The sequence below is a fragment of the Tympanuchus pallidicinctus genome, unplaced genomic scaffold (assembly GCF_026119805.1).
Source record: "Tympanuchus pallidicinctus isolate F22 unplaced genomic scaffold, pur_lepc_1.0 scaffold6, whole genome shotgun sequence".
NCBI lineage: Eukaryota > Metazoa > Chordata > Aves > Galliformes > Phasianidae > Tympanuchus > Tympanuchus pallidicinctus.
In genome coordinates, this window is record NW_026294780.1 from 20,325,524 (window position 1) to 20,352,229 (window position 26,706).

The 26,706-nt window shown below is 37.8% G+C and overlaps 1 protein-coding gene across 2 annotated transcripts in view; it reads right to left on the reverse strand.

Annotated features, from left to right (window-relative positions):
* The window catches only part of PCCA (propionyl-CoA carboxylase subunit alpha), a 263,757-nt gene that overhangs the window by 126,049 nt on the left and 111,002 nt on the right, over nucleotides 1-26,706 (reverse strand). For both annotated transcript variants that reach the window (XM_052705911.1, XM_052705910.1), the window contains exons 13-17: nucleotides 19,099-19,242; nucleotides 17,581-17,655; nucleotides 12,206-12,274; nucleotides 11,354-11,429; nucleotides 2,009-2,119 (exon numbers count right to left, since the gene is read on the reverse strand). In XM_052705911.1, coding sequence (XP_052561871.1) covers nucleotides 2,009-2,119; nucleotides 11,354-11,429; nucleotides 12,206-12,274; nucleotides 17,581-17,655; nucleotides 19,099-19,242 — 475 coding nt within the window. The remainder of the gene's footprint in view (nucleotides 1-2,008; nucleotides 2,120-11,353; nucleotides 11,430-12,205; nucleotides 12,275-17,580; nucleotides 17,656-19,098; nucleotides 19,243-26,706) is intronic.

The window sequence follows — 26,706 nt, forward strand, 5'->3', positions numbered from 1 at the left end:
TTTATTAGTTCCTATTGTGAACTAATATCTCTTTCCATGTTTTCTGGTGCCTACAGCAAAAATCTATCTTTAATGTTAATACAATATTACCTCAAGACTACAAAACTAATCAGTTATTTGCATCAGTGAACATATGCACACAAATACGTGCATATACTGCTCAATTCATATGACCCCAAACAAATTTATTGTCAAGTCCACAAGTGACTGATCACACACTAGTTAACAATGCAATAGGAAATATTAAAAACACAAATAAAAGATGTGCTCCTTTCTAGAGTCAAAAATATAGAGCATGGGGCCTCTCTCCTGCATCAGTAAAACCTGTCCTGTCTAATTACAAGTGATCAAAGAATTCAATTAAGGGTAGAATGGTTTTTATTTTCATTGTTCTTAGTTATGTGTCAGGTGCAGCTGTTTTTTCACAACATAGTGTAAAGCTACCTAACTGTTCATTTCTCCCCAGTTCTGACCTGTCACTCACTTTGCACATCTGCTAAAGTTCACCAGGCTCCTCCATGAGGCTAAGTCAACCTGGTAACTCTCTAAGACTATCCCAAAGGAAGCAACAAAAAAGAATGCAGTGTTCTGGTGGCTTAGGAAACTGAATTCACCAAGAAAAAGGACTGAAAAGTCCCTGAACCATCAAAGAGATTGGACATGGAATTCCATATGAAAGTGTCAGGGAAAGGAAGGGAGTCAGACTTGCTAATCAGTAGCAGAGAGCCAGCACAGCAGATCAGAGAACCCTCAAGTCTGCAACAGATGAAAGCCAGCTCAGTTACCTGAGTATTAGCTAAGTACCTTAGCAAAGAAGACAAAGAACATTTGAGTTTCAACAGTCCCAAGCTTATTGTCATCCAAGGTGACTAACTCCTACTCCTTTGGCTCAGTGAGGAGCCAAGAACAAGCTGGATGCATTAATCTCCTGTGCAGGACTGCATCAAATAGACCTGCCAATAACATGATGATACACAGTATTTCTGTGGTTGAATAATCTTTAAATCAAACTTGCACACTGACACCTGGGGTAAGAAAAATCTGTTCTGCTCCTTAGTGAGATTGCAACTTTGCAAGGTGCCAGTCATTTCTGGTCAATACCAAACCAGTAACACTGTCTCCAAAGTAGAATGAGAGTTTTGCCACTTTGGGTTAATGATTTGGGGGTTGGACTCGATGATCTCTGGAGGTCCCTTCCAACCCCTACAATTCTGTGATTCTGTGATTAACTAGGGAGAATGGAATCTCCATGTGATTCACAGCAGACCCAAAGACCCAGGAAACATGAGGCACAAAAATGTGTATGTTAAATAAGGAAGAGCGTCTTCCTCATGATTATCAGTGTGAGGCCTCCTTATCTTAACTGTCTCCATTTTCTTCTCCCCAAAAAGGGAGAGAGGGGAGCAAAGAGGCCAAGAAGGTTTGTGATAACATCCGCCAAACGGTGACAGGATGCTGTAAAGAAACATCTGCATGTGTGTTTACTTCCCATCACTACATGTAATGTAGTGTACCAAGATTAGGCTCAATGGAATACTCTGACAAAACGTCCATATCCTCCAAAGCAACGTTGCAGTGAACACAAATTGCACAAACAGGTGCTCCTAAAGATGCTGCACAAACCCACATGAGAAGGAAACGCAATGGGTAAAGAGAAATCTCATCTCCAGGTAACAGTAGGAGCGCAGTCTGTAATGAAGCACAACAGCACGGCAGAGCTGAACCGATATTTATTTTACATATTTCATATCGCCTACAAATTGTTTTGCTCAACTCTGGTTGTATTTAATTTACTACTTTGTCACTGCAGATATATATTTTGCCTTTCTGAAAGAAGGTAACTGTTTCAATCACATCGTATGTTAGAAAAACCTGCCTGCATGGACAGATGCATAAAAAGGTGTAAGGACTGAGTGGGGAACATGACAGCATGTAAATATAAAAGGAAAAACAACCAGAAGTAACAACTCTCAAGGGAAAAAAGAAAAAATTCCCATGAGGAACAAACCTTTAAATCCATCAGGATAAACTTCGGGAAGAAATTTAGTGCTGATGTCTCCTTGAACAAAGCGTGGATGGATAATCACTTCTCTCAATAAAGAGATATTGTGAGTCACACCTGCAAATAAAACACAAAAATCAGGTAAAAATATTAATTGAATTACAGCTGGAAACAACTTCTCAAATTGTGTTCTTATCTTCAAGGAAAACTTATTTACAACTTAGAGACCACATTACTGTTGTAATCAAAGCAAATTCACCAGTTTTCTCCAATCCTACTTCAAGATATCCTCCTTGAACTCTCAGTGTTAACAAGCAGACCCTCAAAACTTTCACCACACTAGACCTGACTGAAGCACCTAGTTAACTGAATGACAGCATGCATAACCAAGAGACTCAGTCATCTCACTGAAAGGACAGATGTGTCATGATCAGCCAGTGAATCCCAGCCCATCCTGTTAACCTGCACGCTTATATAAACACACTGCTGTGGAAGATACATGCTTCGTGCCCCAGTCACAGTAATGAAAAATGGTAAAAAGTTTTATGGCAAATCTGTACATGGTTTATAGCATTTTCACAACTTTCCATAAGAGACACCAGGGGAACTTCATAAAACAAAGAAATCTACTGGTTATTCTCAGCTTCAAATTAAGCTATTTGGATCTTTTTTTTTCCTATTTAAACACATATTACCGATGCAGAGATACTAGCAGTACAGTGACTTAATTGCTGGGGCAATAGAAGGAGATTTTTATATTTCTTTTCCCTGTGTGTTTTTTCAGTTTAGAAGTATGAATAACAGCCTTGTTATTTTACATGCAGACCAAAGCTTTTTTCCCACTACAGTGTGCTGCTGGTGTGAATTTGGCCATTACTGAAACCATGTTCAACACATGGAATCAGCCTCACTGAGTCATGAAGTCATAACTTTAAAGACCAGTTCATGAGCCATTAAGAAGCACATTATACCAGTTCTGTGATGACAAAATGAAAATTTGACCATTTGATCAAAAGACGATCAGCCTCTTTGTTGCTTGTGACCTAGATAGTCATTTATGGATCTTGATTTCATAAACACACTTTGTGTCTCCACTAAAAAAATTAACTTATGCAAAATGACCACAACTTGGAAACAAATACAGTTTTTGTTTGGCTGACACAAAACAGAAGGTGTTGCACTCGGGTAAAGGCAATCCCAGATCTGAGTATGGTCTCCGAGAAGAGTTTGTTGACAGCAGCCCTGTAGAGAAGGACAAGGAGTCCAAATGGACGAAAAGCTGGACATGAACCAGCAACATGAATCTGCAGTTCCTGCAATATCCTAGGCTGTATCAAAAGAGGGGTGGCCAGCAGGGAGAAGGGAGGTGGTTGTCCCCCTCTACTCAGCTCTTGTGAGGCCCCATCTGGAGTACTGCGTCCAGGCCTGGGGAACCCAGTACAGAAGGGATGTGGAGCTGCTGGAGTGGGTTCAGAGGAGGGCCACTAAGATGATCAGAGGGCTGGAGCACCTCTCCTGTGAAGAAAGTTTGAGAGATCTGGGTTTGTTTAGCTTGGAGAAGGCTCTGGGGAGACCTCACAGTGGCCTTCCAGTACTTGGAGGGAGCTTACAAGCAGGAAGGAGGCTGACTTCTTTCACCATCTGATAGTGACAGTTTTAAACTAGAAGTGGGGAGATTTACATTAGATGTTAGGAACAAACTTTTCATTCCGAGGGTGGTGAGGCATTGGAACAGGTTGTACAGACAGGTTGTTGATGCCCCATCTCTGGAGGTGTTCAAGGCCAGGCTGGATGAGATCCTGCGCAGCCTGATCTACTGGGTGGCAGCCCTGCCTATGTCGGGGGAGTTGGAACTAGATTATCTTTAAGGTCCCCTCCAAGCTAAACCATTCTAGGATTCTATGACAAGTGAAAGTATCGATCTCTCCCTCTAAGTTTTTCCATTTCCATAGTAAATTGAAATATCACAGAGATTTTCATCTGTTAAGTCCAGCTATGGGACTGCAACAAGAAGACAAAAGAGGAGCTCTCAGACTTTGAAAGCAGGACTAAAACACAAAACACGTAACCAAATCATCTCATGTTTTTCTTTCCTAAACCACTGTAAGATTCCTGGTGAGATGATGGCTGATGACAGAGTCCAATGTCTCAACTGACTGTCCCAAAAAACCTGAAATAGAAAAAACCTATGTCTTAATTATTTTCAAATTGCGTGCACCAGAAAAATCAGAAGCTTCTGAAATGTTTTACGGTCTAAAATTGTCTTAATATGTTCAAGAGCAGGCAAGCCTCAGTATCTGGGAAGCAATACCATGTGTTCTACATACATAAATTAGAATTTTAATGTGCATCAGTTTCCCTTCAGAGTATCACAAAACACTATCTTTATCAATCCCTAGGATCATTATGTGAGCATGATTGCATGGTTAATCTGCTTCTCAAACACGAGTTGCTATCTTTAGTGATGCCCCTAATTGTATGTTCAAAAAATAACAACAATAATAACGCACCAATGCAATCCTTCAGAAGTCTAGCAGTTTTAGATTTACAATTTAGCATGACCTCTGTCAAAGTTCATAAGGTCTCCATCTGTGTGTGAGTAACTGCCAGGCTACAGAAATATGGACCCCTACAGCAGCTTGCTCCTGACTACCTGCTGCTTCCAAAACACTGGCCAGACATTAGCCCCACACTCTCACAGGATCAAACAGAGGCTAACAGGCAGTGCTTATTTCATGCAAAGTTACACACTAAACTCAAGTATATTATATTTATGTTGCAGTGGCTTTCAGGGGATTTTTTTTTTCTTGACCAAGTCTGCTGTCTGCCAAGAACAAAATCACATTTGTTAACTTGACAAGGCATGACATTTCCAACAAACAAACAAAATCCTAAACTGTATCAATTTATTTCCCCTCCAGAAAACAAAAATTTCACTTCAACACCATTCTTTCACACTGATAAGACTGATGCAGAACAGCAGTTGTAGCTATATTCTTTTCTCCAAGTCAAAATATTATAAAAAATAGTAATTAATGTTTCTTGTATCTTATTTTTCTTTCACTCATCTGTGTTCTTCATACCACATTGCATCAGCAGAAACTCAATTTAAGATGTACTTCACAGATTTCAATTTTGACTCACCATTTTCCAGAACACTTTTGTAAATGACAGAGGATTAATGTTTAACTTCTGGAAATATAATGAAATAAGAAATGTAAATATTTAAGTCTTATATATAACATATATAATCCTGAGGCTCGATCACTTTTGTAGTTAAACTCCAGGTATTGCCTAATGAACACATGAGCATACTAAATAATCACATCTTTCATGAGGGCTGATTAGCAAACACTGCTTTGTAGGAATTCTCATTAAAAAATAATACTAATATTTGGAACAAATTGCTCTACATACTGTCCATCTCTTTTATCTTGCACCTCTTTGTACATTCGCTGGACCGTACCTACATTAAAACCTTGGTAAACATACCTCTTTTGTATTAATTTACCAATTGCTGCCTAGCTCCTATTCTAGTTTCAGAAAATAAAATAAAAGCAGAAAGATGAAAAAGACCATATAATTAATTTTACAGAAAACAGAAGTTTCTTAGCAGGTTTATGAACAGGACATCATCTGAACAAACCTGGAATGCTAAGTCATGAAACCATAAGCCGTGTTTTCACTATAAATATTTACTGACACTAAACATATTCAGTGTTGATTAGCCTTTTTACAGTATTAAGCTTCTGTCATCTTGACATTTGCAAACACAAATCTGCGTTTATCTGTGTAAACTTAATTGGAGTCCTACATGCCTCTCTGTAGATAAGCAGTTGAATATACTTAACTTGCTGATAGTTTCAATTTGTGCTAATAAAAAGAGCTTTATCTGCATACTTATGGAATGCAAAAACAATGTACAGAGTACTGCACACGATGTTTTCCTTAAGAAAAAACAGCAAGGCCAAATTATCACCAATTATTTTAAATGCTGCATCAGAATAAATGGTATGGAGTTTAGCTGGCATCCCTGTCCATTTTTTTTAACCAAAAAAAAGAAAGTATTAACCAAGCTCTGTGCTGTGCTATTGTAATAACCTTGTTACTTTCCTCTTAAAACAAGAGCATTATCAGCGATATGCACAGACTATGAAAACACTGCAAACTTTTCAAGGATCATCATTACCACACATTACCCCCATGGTTGCAATTCCAAAAGTTGCCATAATATTCCTTAAACCCTTCAACATTTAACTGTGTAACTGTGTTTGATGCATTTCAGGGCAAGCTGCAGGCATACAAAATCCAAAAGCAAATACAAAGTGTTCTACAGTTTCTTTTTTTTTTAATTTTATATTTAAGTTTTAATACACAAACGTCCACATTGAATTCTTATACAGGCTCATTACACAGCTGAGCCTTGGAACCAAACATGTATTTCAAATAAAATATTAATTCTTCCCAGTATTAAAATCCTGAGCTCACAAAATGCATAGATCAGAATAAGGGGGGAGGGGGAGGGAAGAAAAAAGCAGATAGATATGGTAATATCCTACTGCAAAAATCATTAGTCCAAATGGAAGATAAATTTTGTATTGCGTGGACCTCTGAAAACCTTAAGATTAAGCAGCTCACTATTTATGGTGTTAGTAAGAATGTATGAATGTTTCAATCAGCAGAAGAACTGGAAGACTTTGTGAAGAATAAGTGAAAGGAAGAGGATGGACAGCTTGCTATCCCTCTCTCACCAGCCACTCTTTCACTCTGAAGAAGAGGAATAGGTCACCAGGACATTATCTCTAAAGGCCTTAACTAGAAGTAACAGTACTAACGAAAGAAAACGTGAGTATATCATCATCTTATTTTTCTTCTGCACCAGTAACATCACCCTCTTCTTTCACCTGATCAGTCAGTACTTTGACTGTCTCTTTCTCTCCCTTAGCTCAGTAGTCAATTAACCTTACTAAACTACATGCCATAAAGCTCCACTGAAAAGCTGCGTTCCCACCCCTTCCCCTGCAACTGGTTTGAAAGAAAAAGAACAGAACTAGGAGGAAAATCTTTATTCGTGCCAATGACGTTACTAATGGTCACTTCTAGCACTTTGGAACTGCTATCTGCTAGTTGCTTTCCCTTCTCCAGTTTCAGTTTCCACAGCAATGCACTTGGGAGCCAGATGATCTCTGCTGCAAAGGGTCAGGGAACCCAAACATCATTACCTCTTCCCAAAGGGGAAAATACACAGTTCCACTGCAGAATCTCTTTGCAGCACTTCTGTAGAGCACAGACAGGAGAAAGAGATCTCTTCTTTTTTAAAAATAAGCACTCTGCAGGAAAACTGCTTTACATGCACAGATTTTTTCACGTTACCTGAGCTCTCTGCATGAAATTAGAATACAAAATACTATTTAACTTACATCACTCCCATTGAGAAATACCTTTTTACTAAATATATAAAAAGCATTCAGTAATTCCTGATAAACACTTGTTTGGATTTAATTAAAGTTTATTGTGAAAACCTCTGTACCTGAAAATTATTTTCTTTGAATCATATGATAAAATACTCAAGTGTCTCTCTCTCTCTTCCTCCCCCCCTACCCCCCCCAGAAGATCTTCACTAAGTAACACTAAGTAGACTTTGTTTGTTTTTTTCCTCTCAGTAAGTATGTCCACAGCTGGAAAAAACCCACACTGTTTCTGTTGTCACTGTCCTTTCAGGTCTCAGTTCACAACACAGACTTCAATTCCATATTGCAATTTCCCTCAAATATTCACCACAGTTATTTATCACTTTCTAGTTTTAAGTACTTGCTCTTTTAGTCTATGCTGGAAGAAACCCATGGTTTGTGCCTTCCTTATTTCTGCTACTCCTTACTGCATCTGCTTCTCACTCTTTTTCCTCTTCTTTTTCTCAAATAGTTGACTGCATTCCTCTCTCCCCTTGGCAAAACAAGACCTCAACAGAGAAAGTCTAACTTTTCACAAAGACTATTAAATTGATGTTACTGCTTTATACTTGAATCACCAGGGAATATATTAAAAAAAAAATAGATTGCATACAGTGATTTAAGCTATCTGCCCAATCAGATCTCTAGTGAGCCAGTAAGTTCTACTTTCAGAAATCTTAGTTGAGATTTCAAATTTAGATCAGATCTCAGTGGAAGAATAACTTCATATCAGAATCATTTAGATGTTAATGGACCTCAGGAGATCATTTAATCCAATGCACTCTTCAAATGTTATTTTACTTTCATCTGATCCCATAAATAACAATATAGATATTACAAAGGAGCATTTGATTACTTCCCTATGACGACATCGAATATACCTTAAGTACATTGGTAACATCTGCTGATGAACAGATTTGTTCCCTGCAAGTAGAATGGAGCCAAAAGCAATGGGATAATTCTTGGATATCCTAAAGTCACAGCAGTGGAAGTTGAATGTGTGTTCATACAGTACACAAGGAGCACTGTGAAGTGCAAGGACTTTGCTATCAGCATGTCTCCAAGTAGTCTGGATGAACCACGTCCAGGAGAGTCACTGCAGCACTTCAGTCCCTGGATTCTCTACTGAGACCACCATGAATGACATTATATTTTGGCATTTGTTCCAAGAGGAACATTTGTCTTCTAGGAACTCAATAAAGACCACTGATTTGACAAGGGTCAGCAAGCAACCATCAAAATACTAGTGACTAAAAATCCTCACCAACTTTTGCCTGCCTTGAACTAGTGACACAGAAGTGATGGAAAAGACTCCATCTTCCATTAGCGATCCCCAAGCTATCCATTAGATGATCCTCGACCGCTACCCAGTCACCCCATCCCACTGCAACCATAGGTAGGCAAGCAAAAATTTTTGTTTACAGAAATGCTACAGTTCTTGGGAATCCAAATTCTCAGTGTGTATTACCTTGCACTGTCTTTAGCTGGTAATCTTAGCTAAAATCTTTTGCAACTCTTAAACGACTTGCTACTTAAAACGAAACGCTAAACGGTCTCTAAAATACAAAGCAAACAAAAGCTGCTTCAAAAGAGATGAGAAATATGGAATATGAAGCACACCAAAATATGTGGATCTTCAAATAATTGTATATGGGCTCAATATTCAAATATAAAACCAATCTAAACCATGTTAAAAATATCTGTATACTTAATTACTAATAGCAGCTACTCATAAGGACTTCATGTGAGACATGTTCCCAATACAGTTTAACATTATGTTACATAACAATTTAAAGCAAAAAAAAAAAGTCATTTAAAAATGCTTTAAATACTTTTTACAGGATTTCTTTGTCAATTTAAAGAGAGTATTGTCTCTTCTTCATCACTTGTGAAGCTTACTTGAACTTAACAGAGACAACTCTGAACAACTGAAATTCTGTATTTCTCTAATCTGTCCAATCTGCAATGTTCTGAACTACACTGACAAGTACAGAAGTATTAATCACACTAGAGATGAGATACTATAATATCTGTGTGTGCTGCTTATAAATAAACCCTGACAAGAAATTGTCTGCTGTGTAAAACTACACAAAAATCTTGTTGGTTTTCAAATGGAAATCGTTGCTCATCATAATCATAAATGTGTCCTTGTTCATGAACTTTTGAAACCTATGGCAAATTAAAATTTATCCTCTGTAACACAATAATAAAAACACACTCCTGCCTGTAGTTAATTTATTTTCTCTTTCAGCGATTTTAATACATGAGGAAATTTTTCACTGGAATAAATACTAGTGAGAGATCAGTTATGAGCATTTAAATGCATATATGCACGTTAGTAAGATACTAAAATAAAATATCAAGAAGGCAAATTAATAATTTCAGATGCAAGGCAACATACCCTTTCTAGATATTTATCTATCTGTTGAACTAACTAATCTATCCATTTTATCATCTATGTAAAATAACCGAGAACAAACCATTAGGTTCCACTGCATATTATAGTGCAAAATAAAAGACCACAGTCTACATACAATTCCAATACTGTCATTAAATATAATTCATCTAGTATCATTTGCTACTTATACAGCGGAGCTTGAATCAAGAACCTGTTTCAATTAAGAAGAAAAAAAACCACTGTCCTACTTCACTCTTGCTGCATTCTCTCATATACATTTACTAAGCTGATATACAGCAGGGGTTTACATCAGCATACTGTACTGCAGTAGTATAAAGGCTCCAGTTCCAACAGTATAAATCTATTTTAGAGTCTAGTCCTACCACCTATCTAGCTACACTGTGGTATAGAGATGCTCACTTTCCCCTGAACAGATAAATCTTGAGTCTTATGTGACATCTGTAGTGTTCATCAGAGAACATTAAAGCCATACCAAGTTGTTAAGAAACACGAGCATGCTGATCTACGACACAAGCTAGGCTCTCCTGCTCCTCTTCCAGCTGTTTAGGGATGGATTTAAGGGTGTTACAAGTCATTCACCTATCATGGAACAATCAAAAAGAAAAAGCAACAAAACCAGCAAACCCTAATAATTGTCCTCCCTCCTATCCTGGTTCTTCTAAGTGTACTGACTAGTAATGAAAAAAAAACCCTCCTTCAGACACCACAGTGGAAAAGTGAAGATTTTTACTACATTACAGTTCCCTTTTCTACGTATCCCCAGCATAAGAAAGAATAAAAAATCCTTTTTTTTCCTCTATTTTGATTTTTCCTTTTTTACTTTTTTTTTTTTTTTTTCCATAAGACAAAGAGGAAGATGTAAAGATTCCTCCCACACAAACCCCAACTTCCCTTTTTAAAACTTCAAAGAAGTTAAAGTGGTCATGGTTGATTCACTCCTGCTGATTGGGAGAGCTGAAAGAGCATCTACTGCTTCTAGACAGTCAGCGAGCAAAAGCTGAAACATATTTTATTATTGGGCTACATTTCTATTTACCCAAACATAAACAACTATATTGAAAACACACACACACAAAAAAAAAAAAAAAAAAAACCAGTCAATTTTCAACTGTGATAATATTTTTACTGTAGTCTGTGTATTAAACTGCTATAAAGAAGCAACTACTCTTAATTTCCTACAGCACAGTGGCCATTTTTTCCCCACAGAAAAATTACCTGCCACCATCTTGTGAAATCTTGTGAAATCTCTTTGAGGAAATAATTCAAATACTTACCTCTAAAAGTTTATCTCATAAAGCAAAAACAATGGAGAAAAAATGAAGCCTTTACCGCTGATCTCTCTTCTCAGCTTAATTAACACAAGCTTTTCCTGTTTTCATTCGCACTTACGAAGTGGGAATTTTACTCAATTTGCTAATTACTAAATTTTCAAGCTGTTTTGTTGAAACAGACCACGCTAGGAACCCAAATTTCTGTAGTTACCTCGAATTACGTAATTGTCCAAAGCCTCCTCCATTCTTCTCAATGCTTCAGCTCTATTAGAGCCATACGTAATCAGCTGAAAAACAAAAGGCATTGAAGTTAACTAAAAATAGCATGTTTGTCTCCAGAATTTGCAAAGCATTTAAAATGAACAGTTTGTAAAATTTCTGCAACCTTAGAAACATCTCTAGCACATTACTGGGTCTATGTTTCAGAGGCTTTAAAAAACATCAAAAGAAAACTAAAATCTCAACCCATTTGATGAAAGAAGGCCAATCACCTTCAGTTCAAACAAATCTGGGTGTGTGAATGGATTCTCTCTTTTTCAGGTGCACTGGAAATTAAAGCAGGGATTGAGTTCAGTGAACACCCCAAACAACTTTTAAGACTTATTCGACAACTGAACTCCGACTATATAGTTTATCTTTACCAACAATTGCTGATGAATATGAGCTAATATACTGAGAGACACTTCCAACCATTTATTTCACTGCTTCTTTTCAGATGCCAGAACTACTGAAATAACACTTCCAGTTAGGATACATTAAAAGAATATAATGGTTTCTGCTTGAAATCTTTTTGATAACCAGAAACTGCTAGACAAACAAATATTGCATCAATATATAAAAATATATATTATATATATATATATATATATATATAAAAATTTGTTTACAAGTAACTTGAATATTCCTGTTACACAATTTCCTTCATTTCTTTCATATTTCCTCAAGGCACTTTATGCCCAGCATCTTTAAAATACTGATTTACCAGTCCTATAGAATATTCTTCTTCATTCATCTGTGTGTAAAATCAGCATACCTTAAGGATATTAAAAAATAATCAACTCACTTTTGAGATCATAGGATCATAGTAAATGCTGATATCACTTCCTTGTTCTATGCCACTGTCAACACGTACCTTCAGAAAACAAAAAGCAAAAAATAATTTACATTGCAAAAAAAAAAAAAAAACAAACAACCCACTTCAATATGCAATTAAATATATTTGACAGGCTTAAAACATAGCATTCAGATAACCAAAGAATCAGAATTGCTCAGGTTGGAAAAGACCTTCAAGATCATCAAGTCCAACCACAACCTAACCACACTACCCTAACTCTTCAGTCTGGGGAAGAGAAGGCTGAGGGAAAAACTTATTGCTCTCTTCCAACGTTCACGAAGCTCATCATGAACATTTTTCCCTTGAAGAACTAGGATAATAATTTGTTTTCAGAGAAGCTGAAGAAGGGGAAGGGAGCCTTTTTCTCCACCAGGAAAAATGCCTGTAAGTTATTCTCTCCTTTAAAAGAAATACAAATGCAATCTTCAAAGCTGAGATTCAAAATTCTCTTCTCTTCTCCTTAGAATGCACATTAAACACATCAAATTCGGTTTAAAGATTTAGGCTGTTTACACACTCTAAACTTCAACTCACAACGTGTCCAATTCTGATTTAATCACTGTAATAAGATATCATAATTATTCTTCTGACTGACACCTGGCATGAAGGATGCCCCTTAAAATCACACCCTTTCTGCATCTGTACGTAATCACATTCCACACGTTTCACGATAGCCCTTTTGAAGGTTCCAGTGGGAATACAACTCAGGAGCATTCAGCAGGAACTTTGGAGCTCTGCTTATCAGCTCTATAGGAATACCAATCCTGTGGTTTTCATGTCTGTAACACTTTCCTTTTCTGCCTCGCCCTCTTGACTGCAAACCATTGTGTTTTCTGTTGCTGCTGTTCCCCCGAGGCGTTAATGTTTACACAGCTTTTTCCATGGCTTTGCTTTGTAAGGACACAGCCCCAATTAAATCTCTGATTCTGCAATATACACGGAAAAAAATAACACGAGTTCAAAAATCCCTTTTGAAGAGGCCGATTGCTGTTAACCAGCCAATAAGTTAGTCAGTATAATGGTGATTCTTGTTTTCATCTCTCAGTTTGATTTCATCACCGTAGCAATGAGGTTAGCCATATAAAACTGTTTAAATGAGCAATTTCTAGGGAAGAAATATTTATTAAATTGCTGCTTTTGAGCACCGGAATCTGAAATATTTTTAAAATACTAATCAAAGTAACTCAAGAGCAATAAATGCATTCTGGGGATCACAAGGATGGAGGACTCTAATCAAAGCTGTTGAAACAGCAGGACTCTGATCTACTGCATTGTAAAGGGGATGGGGAAGAGGGTCCTGGAATCTCACTTAAACTTCACCTGTGGGAAGGAACCTTCGCAATAAGCAGCAGCTCAGCTGTCTGCAGCAAGGCAGAAAAAGGTCAACGCAACGGCTGTTAGGCCTTTAATATTTTAATTTAGGCGATTATCAAGGGACCACATGTAGAACCTCTTGTCTACAAAATCCACATGAGGGCATGATGATGACTTTATTATCCAAATGACAAAGATACTGTAGCAGGTGTACTTGTCTTCAGTAAAAATACACTGATTGGATTTTATGAGGTTTCATTAATAAAGCGTATTTATGAATTTGTATGTTTTTACGTTCAGTTTTAAATATTCACGTATATTTACATTTCTGTAGTATATTTACTTATATGTAAAGGCAGTAGCACTTCCATAACATTCGTGTTGCATCTTACCTGAATGTGTTTTATTTACATTTAACTAGGTCTCCCACTACCCATATCAGGTATTCAACATTACCTACTGATGAGAAGCAGCTCAGACACATCATTATTACAGAAAAAATAAGCAGCTTAATTCTCAACTCTCTTCGTAGCTGCTGCACCATCCACATTCTCTCAGGATGCTTGCCTGTATTTAAAAGGCAATGCACGCATTCAAGCAAAAAGAAGTCATTCATCTACTCAACCTGTGTTCTAGTATAAATTGTAACTTTTTTTGAATACACAAAGCTTCTGATGGTGAAATTCCTTACAGAGAGAGTGGTGAGGTGCTGGAACAGGCTGCCCAGAGAGGTTGTGGATGCCCCGTCCATCCCTGGAGGTGTTCAAGGCCAGGTTGGATGGGGCCCTGGACACCCTGGTCTAGTATTAAATGGGGAGGTTGGTGGCCCTGCATGTGGCAGGGGGTTGGAGATTCATGATCCTTGAAGTCCCTTCCAACCTTGGCCATTCTGTGATTCCGTACTGACTACTGGCTCCACATCCTCTGTTTCTGTTCATATTCAACATCTGTACCTCTAAACAATTTACAGTTTTTATTAAGTACATTATTCTGAAAAAGGAAAAATGACAGAGGGAATTTAAATTTCTTCAAAAAATAATGTAGAATTTCAAGAAATCTGGAGACTCTTCTGTAGGAGCTCAATTTTCATAAAATAAACTCAGGGTGACTAAAAACAGTGACAGCAAAAAAGAAATACATTTACCATCTTCAATTCTCCCTGCAGTGGTTAAATTTTCAGAACCCAGTAAATGTAGATGATTTTATAAACTACACAGTGTGACAGAATTCTATGAATATTGGATGAAAAAGAAACTATAATTCAACAGATATTTACTATAAAGTCCCTAAGTAGATAGATAACAGCAATACTTTTTAGACCTTCAGCATTTACTTCTGCTTAGCGTACTTCCTTTCTTTTATTCAGCATTTAAAATACCAAAGAAAAGCTAGACTTCAAAATCTTATTGTACTCCACAGCTCATTGGTATTACAACCCCAAACACTTTTATTGCTGCTGTACTGTTACGTGGTGTTATGCTATCACAACAGCAAACTGAAACAAAAAAAAACCTTTAAGTGGGGAGAAAGCCCAATCTACATGTCAGTCCTGCAATGAACTATTAGTGCATCAAATTCCACTCACCTACAGGTATAGATTTCTAGTATTTTCCAGTTCTTAACCATATTAGTCTAACAGTTTTTGTCTTTCTGTTGAGAGTGATAAAAGAACAGATTGCTGTTCCTATTGGCAAAGAGCAATGCTCAAGCTCTTCTGGTACAGCAGCACTTTTTCCACATTGGGTAAGAGCATTAAATATGTATGCTCACAATTATAACGATATGAGGTTTTGTGGTTACCTTTCTTATAATTCATTATCAATGATGAAAAACTGATGTTCCCTCATACCTTGTTGTATGAAAATCACAGGATATATGAGGCAAAAAGAATCAGTACAGTATTATCTACAAATAAGAAAAAACCTCACCTATCCATGCATGGCAGCTCCTCCAACTTGAGAAACTGATAAATATGGCACGCAGCCCATCACAGCTAACTTTAGAAACAGAAGAAATGAACTGAAAATGCATTTGGCAACATACTACTCTTAAGCTGAACTTCTCGTAACACGTTGCGAGTCTGAGCTGATTTCTAAATCCAACTTTTGACAACTCTAAAATCTAAAATGTATAAAATAAACACCGTGGCACAATGGGCCTGTAAAGAACGTTTTTTGGTAGTATTAATTTTGTTCTTCACAGCATGACATTCGCAGGAGAGAAATTATTTCAACAGTGGCAGGAAACATGTATTAAGATACCAAACGATGAGTGTCTAAATAAAAATAGCTGTTCTATTTTTAATAACATAGAAGTAGTGAACAGAAAGAACAGCCCAGACGCTCCACATAAGCTCCTCAAACCACTGCTCTGAAGCCTCCAGTGTAATTAAAATTTCTTCCTTCAGTACCATGACGGACCACGTGAAGCGATCAGGCATCTCCCACCCTTCATTTTCAATTCACCTCTCCCCCTAAGCACAACTCCCAGCCCACCCTGTCTACCTGACAAGTGACAGCCCAATCTGATTAAATGCTTGCAAGGGAGGGGACTTGTGGGCCTCCATGACAGGCCAAAAGTGATCACCATGGAGATACATAATTACAGCTGTCAACGCGTCTACTGTCCTGCTGGCATCAATTTGATTGCTCCCAGCAATAATGATAGACAAAGCTTAGTGTGCACTCTCCTGCACCCAATCACTTTATCTATTCCGTGGTCCATTTAGCTGACATGCAACATTCGCACAAGCAAATAACAGCAGTAAGCAGAACATTTAAGGCATTTTAATTGTTTTTTCTTTGTATGGATGGCTCACAAGCGCAAATGTTATTACATAAAACTCCTGCTGCAGCATTAATTGAAGAAAGATTTGGTGGGACAAAGACCGTAGGGGGTATAGTTTGTCCATTATCACTTGTACTTTCAACAGGTCTCACGTTTGGAAAATTGCAAATTGCAAAAACTTGCAAGGGCAAAATGTTTGACATCCTGTTAGCTATTACAACATGGTGAAAACTTCCAACAACTGCTGGAGTATTCATTATAAATTCTTATTAAATACACTCTGTTTCATTTAAAAAAGAAGTTTAGATACATCCAATGATACCTTTTCCCTTCATCTCGTCTTTAAGATCACATAATGCTTGTTAGATCTTTACAATTTTTTTTCTGCTTCCAGGCTTTGAACACAGCATGAAGCCTTAAAGACCAGAAAGGGTCAGGTCCCCTCAGAAAGTACATGGGCAAAAACAATTTAAGAAGCGAAATAAATCATATATCCAATAACATCTCCACATTTAAGATTTCTCCTGTAATCTTCCACTATTTTCTGTGCAAGCAATCAGACTGAATAATCGTATTCACAGATGGTACAGCCTTGCAATTCCACTGATAGTGTCATCTATATATGCACTTATGACTTAGTGTCCTTTGATTTTACAGAAAAGCAGTACCCTTGTTCTTTTCAAGTATCAGAAAACACAGTTTATTACACAGCTATTCCATATATTTAGATAGCATCCTGAAAAATGTAATAATCTGTATATAATAAACTGAAGCAAATTTGCTTTTCAAAGTCTGTAATGCTAAGCAGAAAGCACTGACAGTTTCTCACTGATGTCTTCAGTTCTGGTAGTCACAGAGTTGACTCCGCATTTGACTCAACGTTGAACTGTCTCGCTATTTTCACTTAAGCTGCGTTTGAAAAACTGAAGCTCAAAGTTGCAGAACATAATTAAATATTTCAATACAATTTCATACATTGATTTCCTGCGATTCCCAATCTGAGTACATCTGAAAGCCAGCTTGGAACCATACACTTTCAAAGTCATTTTCAAGTAGCACAAGTAAGTATTGCCGTGATCCTCTCCCCTTCACCTCCTCCCCCCAACCCCAAATGCTAAAAACAGATCCTAATTTAAAAAGCTCCCGAGTACTTATATCCCTTGTCTATAAAAATGAGATCCTTAACACTCAGTTCCTATGAAAATCAGAACCAAGTTACTTACACTTGGCACATGCAATGGCTCCTGATACTGAGATAATTTACCAATGGATGGAAGGCCAAAAGATTTGTAGGGGTCCTGAAATAAAATTCAACATGAGAATGCATTAAGCTTTTACAGATGTGGTGAAAATAATATTAAATAGCTTGAAGTCTAACAGAAACCACTGTTGGAATACCTTTGTTTTCCTCCCCGGAATTACTTGAACTACCCTTCTTCAAACTACCCATGTGACACAAAATAAAGAAGTGCAAGCATATAAATTCTCTTGCACTGCAGTCAAAATAGCAGGAAAAAAAGTGCTCTGCATATAGCTATAGTACCACCAAAACTTTCAAAAACCACATCTTCTTTTACTGCGTTGTGCTTTGGAAGAGGGATGGGGAAGTATGCAGAAAAGGAGTAGCATTGAGAAAAGAAGTTTAAGGAAAAAATTCCAAAGTTAAATACAGCTGTCAGGAATTCAACTATCATTAGAAATCAAACTGACCTTCACGCTTTGGAAACCACCTGCATAATGCAACAATAATATGAATTTATTAAGATAGCAAGTAAGTGTATGGGTTGTAAGAACAACCAATCTCATGACAAAGTATTAAGATCCATTATTTAAATTCCCTCATAATTATAAATACGCTGAACAAAAAAGAAAGCCCAAGCATCAGTTACTCCAGGGTGAATTCATACTCAGAAGAGCTTCCAGGCCAATGACATGACAAATACTGATCCTATATCAAAATAGTTCACATAATTTTTAAGCAGTAGAGCAAGTTGAAGATTATGGATATGTCACAAAGAAAAAAAATTTTAAAAGCCCAGGGCCATAAATCAGAAATAGTTACATAAGGAGAAAAGAATATCTCAGGAGGTTGAATTATATTCAGTTATATTATATACAGTTCTCTAAGAAGTTCTTAAAACAAAATGAAAGAAGCTGAGTGCCATTTTTCAGTGAGCTTATCTTGATTTGAATACCATGAATTGTCCTAAAATGCTTCATAATGTATTTTATATTTTAGAAAGCTTTTTTAAGATGAGAGAGACAGTTTTTCCTATGAAGAACTGTGATTTCAGCAGATACAACTTGCTTCTTCAATAACCCATTAAAATGTTTTGGAACAACAACAAACACTCCTTAAACTACTGAATTATTTCAATGGTCATTTTAGTTTTAACTATATATTTGGAAATACTACTTGACTGTACCAAACAATACAAATTCTGCATTATTAATTGTGAACAGAATATACAGCAAATGTTCTCCAAAACAAACCTTAGCTATCATTTACCATTTTTTGATTTTTTGAAAGAAAGAAAAAAAAAAAGAATGTAAAAATACACACCACATTTTGAAGTAAGAAATAAACACTCTAGAAACGCTCATTAACCATTTGTGCTGCATACTCTGAATCGCACCTTTCATATGACAATCCTTGACTTCACCTTGGTCTCTATCCCCACCTGGTTATTACCACTCTGCAATTCTACCACCTACCCTCCTCCCCATTACCACTCATTTACCTCAGCATAAACTCGACATTCAACCGCCCAGCCGTTGATGGGAATATCAGCTTGTTTGTGCCTGAGAGGGTAACCCTTAGCAACACGGATCATTTCTTGGACCAAGTCCAGGCCGGTAATGCATTCTGTGACGGGATGTTCAACCTGCAAGGTCAAGAACTGTCAGTCAGTAGGTAACAAAAACAACCAAAGAAATCCCTCCCCATAAGCAAACGCATAAACAAGAAATCGGACCAGGCAAGGAACACATTCCCATCTTGGTCTTTCCTCTCCATCTCCCAAAAAACACATATTTGACTAGCTCCCTGCAACCTACTTTGCAGAGAAACGCCAAAAAATAAAATAATTACTAGATTACAGATCTAGGGGAAACACACTTATGAGGGCTTTCTCATTTATTTCACAAACTCAAAGAGCCACATGATGATAAGGTAGTTGGTTGTTATTTTTTTTTTTCAAAGCTTTTCCTGTTCAATTTTGTTTTGAAAAGACCAGCACATTAGACCCAAATATATTTTAGCTGAGAATCTCAAAGAAGCTGATAATCAACCCATTCTGCTACACTTAACACGGCACGTCCAGGAGCTGCTTACAATTTACCATAGAACTCGCCTACCCTAAATCTCACCCATTCGCCTGCTTTCACTAACCTGTCCTGACAAGCAACCAGATTAGCGTAATCTTACATCAGCGCAGTGTAGCAGAAATGAGCAGATGGATCCTTCAATTTTTTTCCCCCTCCAGACTTATCTGTTTAGTGCTTAGCATGCACAATAGCTGGGCTGGACCAACAGAGTCATTCTGTTCTCTCAGCAAATTGCTGCTAACGGCTTTGGACGATGCTGCCATGGGAATACCCGTCGCTCACGCTGAACAACGCATGTGCGTACAAGCATGCACACGTGTGCGCACATGCATGCACACACCTTCTTTTAAATGTGAATGGATAGGAATGAAAACATTATCATGAAAAAAATCTTTAAACACCGTATTTGTGGTGTTCAAGAAATGTTTGGATGCTGTACAGAGGGACGTGGCTTAGTTGAGAATACGGGTGGTAGGTGGACGGATGGACTGGATGATCTTGGAAGACCTTGGTGAGTCTGTGATTCTATGTACAGTTCAAAAAAAAAACTTAAAATCAAAGCAGCAACAGAGTTCAGGGCACACCAGATAGATACTGTATCTCATGCTATAAGCATGTTCTTCACACTTCAAGACTTTCCCCGTAAAAATTATGACCTGCTATTTTTGTTGTGAAATGGTATTCCAAGAGCCTTCAGAAAGGCCCCATCTGGAATACTGTGTTCAAGTCTGGAAACCCCAGAGGAGAGGCAAGAAGATGATCAGGGGGCTGCAGCACCTCCCCTATGAAGACAGGCTGAGGGAGCTGGGCTTGTTCAGCCTGGAGAAAAGAAGGCTGCTGGGTGACCTCATTGCAGCCCTTCAGTAACTAAAGGGAGCCTACAAACAGGAGGGGAATCAACTCTTTGAAAGGGTTGATAACTGCAGGACAAGGAGAAATGGTTTTAAGTTGAGGGAGGGAAGATTTAGATTGGATGTCAGGGGGAAGTTCTTTACAGAGAGAGTGGTGAGGTGCTGGAACAGACTGCCCAGAGAGGTTGTGGATGTCCCATCCCTGGAGGTGTTCAAGGCCAGGTTGGATGGGGCCCTGGGCAGCCTGGTCTAGTATTAAATGGGGAAGTTGGTGGCTCTGCATGTGGCAGGGGGTTGGAGATTCATGATCCTTGAGGTCCCTTCCAACCATGGCCATTCTGTGATTGTGTGAAAATGCACTTCACAATAGTTTCTCTATCATGTGATGCAATACTGCATACACTCTGAGACACAGAAAAAGGTCAGTGAACAAACCACATGTCTTTCTTCCTTCAAGTACACTAGTATAAGGAAAATATTTAGTCATTATACTAATTTGTGACTAATCGGAACAAGTAGATGCTTTGGTCTTTACGAAAAAGGCCTTGTAAAGATAAACAGATGGCATCCATAATTAGCCCTGTGTGTGCTGTGAGTTTGTTTAGAATTTTCAACATTTTAAGACGTTTTGACATAATTTTAATGACAAATCATCACTGAAACAGTGACTTATTCTTTGAAGGATAAAAGTAACATTGAAATAGGAATCTGATTATACAGTTTGAGGGTGAGCGTTTGGGATTCAAACTTGATTCTACCTAACACGATACTCTCCAGCATGAGAAACTTAATAACAACATTCGGTGAATCTGTGAAACACCTCTACGTCTACCCTGCAGTGCTAAATTGAAGCAATTCAATTTCTATTAAAACTGAGTTTTAATACAAAGTTACTCACCACACATGCATAATTTGAAGAGCAGAACTTACTCTCTTACCTTGGAAATTAAGTTCTAAAAAATTACCTCAGAGTTCACAAAACCTCTGGAATTCTAATGTCAAAAATAATTAAAATACAATGCTTCTTTTCTACAAAGACATTTATCTGCATTATTCAGCTATACTGTCATTTTTCTTGGATTACAATTGGCATTCCAGATTCAATAGCTTCATTGTTGTTTTCAGCTTTATTGCTGATGATCAAAATAGGACGGAATGTTTCTGGAAAGAAAAATATTTGTGTTGTTTGGTTCTTATGACTCACAAACATTTATTTAATCTCTTCTTCAATAAGGATCTTTGACTTGGTCAATATTTTCCTCTGTTTCTTCAAAATACTCCCTTTGTGTCCGCACAGAAAACAGCATTCAGAAAATATGACAAGCAAAATTTTTTGAGGTCTTTTTGAGGGTGGAGAGAAGTTGTTCTCCTTTCTTACAGGGCCGTTCTTAGGAGTAATGCTGTTTAGGCATAATGTAGACAGAATCAACCATATCACAAATTTGGTGGTACAAGACATATTTAAAATGCTTTTCAATATACACTAAGGCCAACAGATCACCTAGATGAAGTAGAAAATAATTTTAACCTTGAAACGCCAGTTGACTTTTTTGTAACTTTAATCTTTTACTGAGGTGCTCAGCTCAAATTGCACTTTTTTTTAGCATTTGCAGTTTTCTTTCAGCATGGGTAGGGAGGGAAGGAGAGAGTCAGTATTTTTAGCATTGTACAGAATACTCTGGTTTATAGCACAAAAGGACATTAAAAAAGCAGTAATGCCAAATCCTGGCTCAACAAGCCCCCTGCAAGGTTCTGGAGGTCCAAGAATCCTCCCACACAGAGATACTTGCAGGATCTGAAATTAAAGCTCTTAGTGTTATAAAAGGCAAGGAAGGATGGGGGTAGAAGAAGTAAAGAAATTAGATCACTCTTTTCCCAAAACATAAAACAAAGACCTCATCGTTCCCTGATTAGGAAAGTTCTAGAATGATCACTGCAGTTATTTAGCCAAGGTAACCATTGTATCCACATTTCAATCACTATTAGAAATTAGGCTTTAAATGTTTTCCTCTCTCATTTTTCAGTCTCCTACTTTAGGTGCCATTCTTGTTCAGCTTGCCTACTTTATTTTCTCCTATTAATTTTATGTCTCTTCTCCAACAATATTCACTGCCGTTTTATGGATGCTAAATCAAGAATTACTTTTTTAAAGAGATGCATGTAAGTATGCTCCTAACCAGAGCTGAATCACACTCAACAGACTCTTTTAGCTGTGGGTCATGCTCAGATTTCATAGTCTGCTGAGCCAAGGTCTTGCCTGTGCAACCTTAATCATTAAGGTAAGAACTGATGGTGCTATGGCTGTGTGATAGTGGGTAAATTCACACATTATCTCTGTCCTTATCACAAAGGGCAAAACCAGACATGTCTGCAATAAGCAATCTACAGATCATAGCTACATCAAAGCAGTTTTCCCTATTAGCAACACAACAAGGAGAAAAATTGATCAGTGATAACTCTCAATGCAGTTATCTGCAAAAGCATCACCTTCACTAGCAATTCTTTTACATATGCCAACTGCAGTCACAAACATGAATAGCAAGAAGTTGCTATCTAAGCACCCGTAAGCAAGGTCTACAGCTCAAAAAATCTCCTATTCCCACCTTTCCTGTGATCCACATAGATACAGTTCTCTGAAGAATGTCATTTTTTGTTCCTGCTTCTAAAATCCATACAGCCATAACTTATGGCAAGCAACATCCATAGGGGGGTAAAGGGAGTATTTCTCTTCACATGGGACATGCTCTTCTTCAGACACCTCACAGCAATCCCTTCCCTGTAAGCACAAGTGGTTTTGTTTCCCTCATCATCCAGTTCATACACCATGAGGTACTGGCAGCACTGGTGACAAAGTCTGCCAGAAAATAATAATGAAATCCCTGTTTATAGATATTGAAATAGGTGCAAAAAAGCCAGGGGAACCTGTCAACATGGCAGTGCAACTAGCAACAGTTCCCAGAACAGTATGGAAATGCTGCTAATTCTTGCCCTACTCTGTGACTGCAAACAGTCTTAAAGCTTGACCATGCTGGGGTTCATCCACAGCTACAAAAACAATCATGTAATGCTTACAAATGGTTCAAGCTAAGAGGTAAATTAGCAGTGGCTATTCCGCTTACATTCAGGGGAATACTTTCAGAATACAATTTTTTTCTCACAACCAGTAAGGTACTCAGGTCTAACAGCAAACCCTTAGGGGTATTCTCACAGTGCACTCTTGCTCCTGCATGCACAAGGAATCAGTTTACTCGCACATCAGTTGGAGCATTCAAACAGATCACACAGGCCAAGAAAATCCAAGTTTCAGTAGGCTTAAATCTACTGCTCATGCCATCCCTATCTCACTACTGAAAGCCTCTGGATGGTATCATATGCTCCTTTACATTCAAATAAATAATCTAAAAGCTAACATTCACCATTTTCCAGGAAACGTGATTCACCTGGAAAACCCAGGGGCTTTTCTTCTGCTCCAAATCCAGTATCAATTAACTCAAACCCAGTAACTTACAGATGCTCCTCAGCCCCTGTTATTTCAACGAGCCTCTTTTCTATTTTGGAAAAGTGAACAGCCACAGAGGCGCACACATGTTCTGCTATTCAGGCATGCCAGCTTTCTGATTGCTATGAACAAGAGTACTCTGGGGTCACATCATCTTTCTGCAAAATAGTTCCTCCACAGTAGTTCACAACAGCACACGCATGTGGGAATTTCAGGCACATGCTAAGAAAAACAGATTTTCAGAAAGGCTGCTGAGGAACCGACAAGGTTTAGTTCGATGAAAACACTGAATAGAAAGCAAACAAATGCATAACAGCAGAAGTAACACGTTGCCATTTTGTATAAACAGAATATAATATGCATTGCTGTTTACATTTCTGATTGATTACTATTTGATCAAAGAAACAAGCACAACCAGAACTACAAAATCATCAACTGAAATGCTCAGGAAGACTTCTTCTATTGTTTTCTGAGTCGTAGCAATAAAAAATAACGCACAGCTATTTGGTACTAAGTAAGTGTTTCGGTTTGTTAGTTTTTGTTCTTTTGATGTTTTTCTTTTATAACAGTATAAGCTGTGGGGGGAAAAAAAAAAATAATGTATTTCTTCACAAAAAACTATCTTCCAGTAATCACAGATTCACTTTTGGCAATTTTCATTTTACAAGTGTTTGCTTCTTCACTGCACTGGACAGATGCAGGTAAGAATTTATACAGCCTACGAATACCAACTGCCTTTTCTGGGTTCTCAACAACACACACTTGATATCATCAACAGGTTATTTAGCTTGCTATTCCAACATTACTTTCTGAAGAACTCTTGAAATTCACTATTTCTACACAACTCCTTTCCACTTCAAGCTCCATCTAAGAAAACAAAGAAACTTGCTCCCAACAAAACAGTCTTACACTTTCTTTATGAGAGATGCTATGTCTGCTTTCACTATACTTAGCTGTAGCATTAAAGGGCTCTCCAAGTACTTAGTTCAAGATGGGTCTTGTCACAATGCAGCCATTCTTGCATTTTCTTTACACTAAATTCACCAAAGGAAAGAAACTAATGTATCATTTGAAAAGAGCTCTTTCTCTCCTCTACTTGTAAAAAAATGGAGCTTCCTTTCTCTCTACTTTTTTAATAGTATTCTATGATAGCTACCTCGTAGGGTTGTCTCTAAGATATCACTCCATGCCCTGGCAGCACTGTTAATGGCATCTTTCAGATTCAATGACTTAGACAAACAATGTCGGTCTCTTCTGTCAACAACAATTAGCAATGCTTTTCTGTAGTTCTTTTGGAAAGCCTGAAAAGCAGACAACCAGTAGCTACATAATGGAAGTTGCATTAGGAGGCAAGAATGTGGCAAAAATCTGGTTAACTGTTGTCGGCTGACCCTCTTGTGTGAAGAAGTGTTGTTTGGCAGCAAAATCACCTTTTCTTTCGGTTCTAAAAATGGCCATGAACAGCTGGTATAAACTGTGTGCAGAATGGATTCTGGTGGGCTTAGGGGATTGGTAATGGGATAAGAGACCTTTCACCTTTAGGTCAGTAGTTCAAATTCAGCCCAGGTTAGCAGCAATTGAAAGTCTTTACCATCTGACACTGTTCGTTAGCCTATTTAAAATGACTGAAGCAAAGTGTCACAGTAAAACAAGATTCCAGTATTAAGAAATATGAAGAGCCTCAGCAAACGGCAGAAACAGTCACTTGAGACTTAACTTTGAAATCCCTCCATTCAGACTTTGTAGAAATCTACTCCCCGAACCGCTGACAGCCCCTTTCACTGCTGCCATCCTCCTTCCCACCTATCACAATTCATCCTCCAGACAGTTATGCATGCAAGGACAACAAAACCACCTCTTGCCATCCCATGAGTCTGCTATGGATACTCAAGTCCCCTCCTTGCCGTGGTTTTCTCTGGCAATCCCAACTGAGCTCATCACTTTGCTATTTACATTTTGCTACTTCTGCTTCCACAGTGCAGCTGCAATGTTTTCCAGTGCTCCCTCCTTCACTGAGCAAACATGTGGCAGGTGCTGCCTAATAATGGGCAACAGAATACAGCTGCTGTTATGAGACTGGCTGAAGTAAGAATTAACATCACTGGAACCCCAAACCAATAGGATTTCTATGTATTTCAACCATGCTTTTTATATTTTAATAAGGAGAAACAGATGAAGAGGAAGGTAAAAAGGGACAGAACTGTTGTATGTGTAATTCTTCCTCTGTTTTCTAAAACAGCTTGTACAGCAAATACAGTGAAAACTCTGGAATATCACATTTTCCAGGTGACACTGAAGTCTAATGGAAGCATTACAACTTATTAACAAAAGTCACAGCACGGTGATAACTTACTGATGTATGGAAATTTATTTGCCTTATGCCTTGGAAGCAAGTTACTTTAAAAGAACATTTACATTAAGCAGCAAAATACAACTGTAAAATAAAAACATAGACATGACATTTGTTTCCAATAAACCTCTTAGAAACACACCAATAGAACATTCTACAAAAGTAGAATTTATTCCCTAAAAGGTAATGATATTCCAACTGTCACGAGGAGAAAACACATTGATGTTCAAACTACAGTGTCTCACAACTTCGTTGGGCTGAACTGAATAGATCGTATTCAGACTATGCAATTCATCTTTTCAATAAGACCCTAAGCAAACTT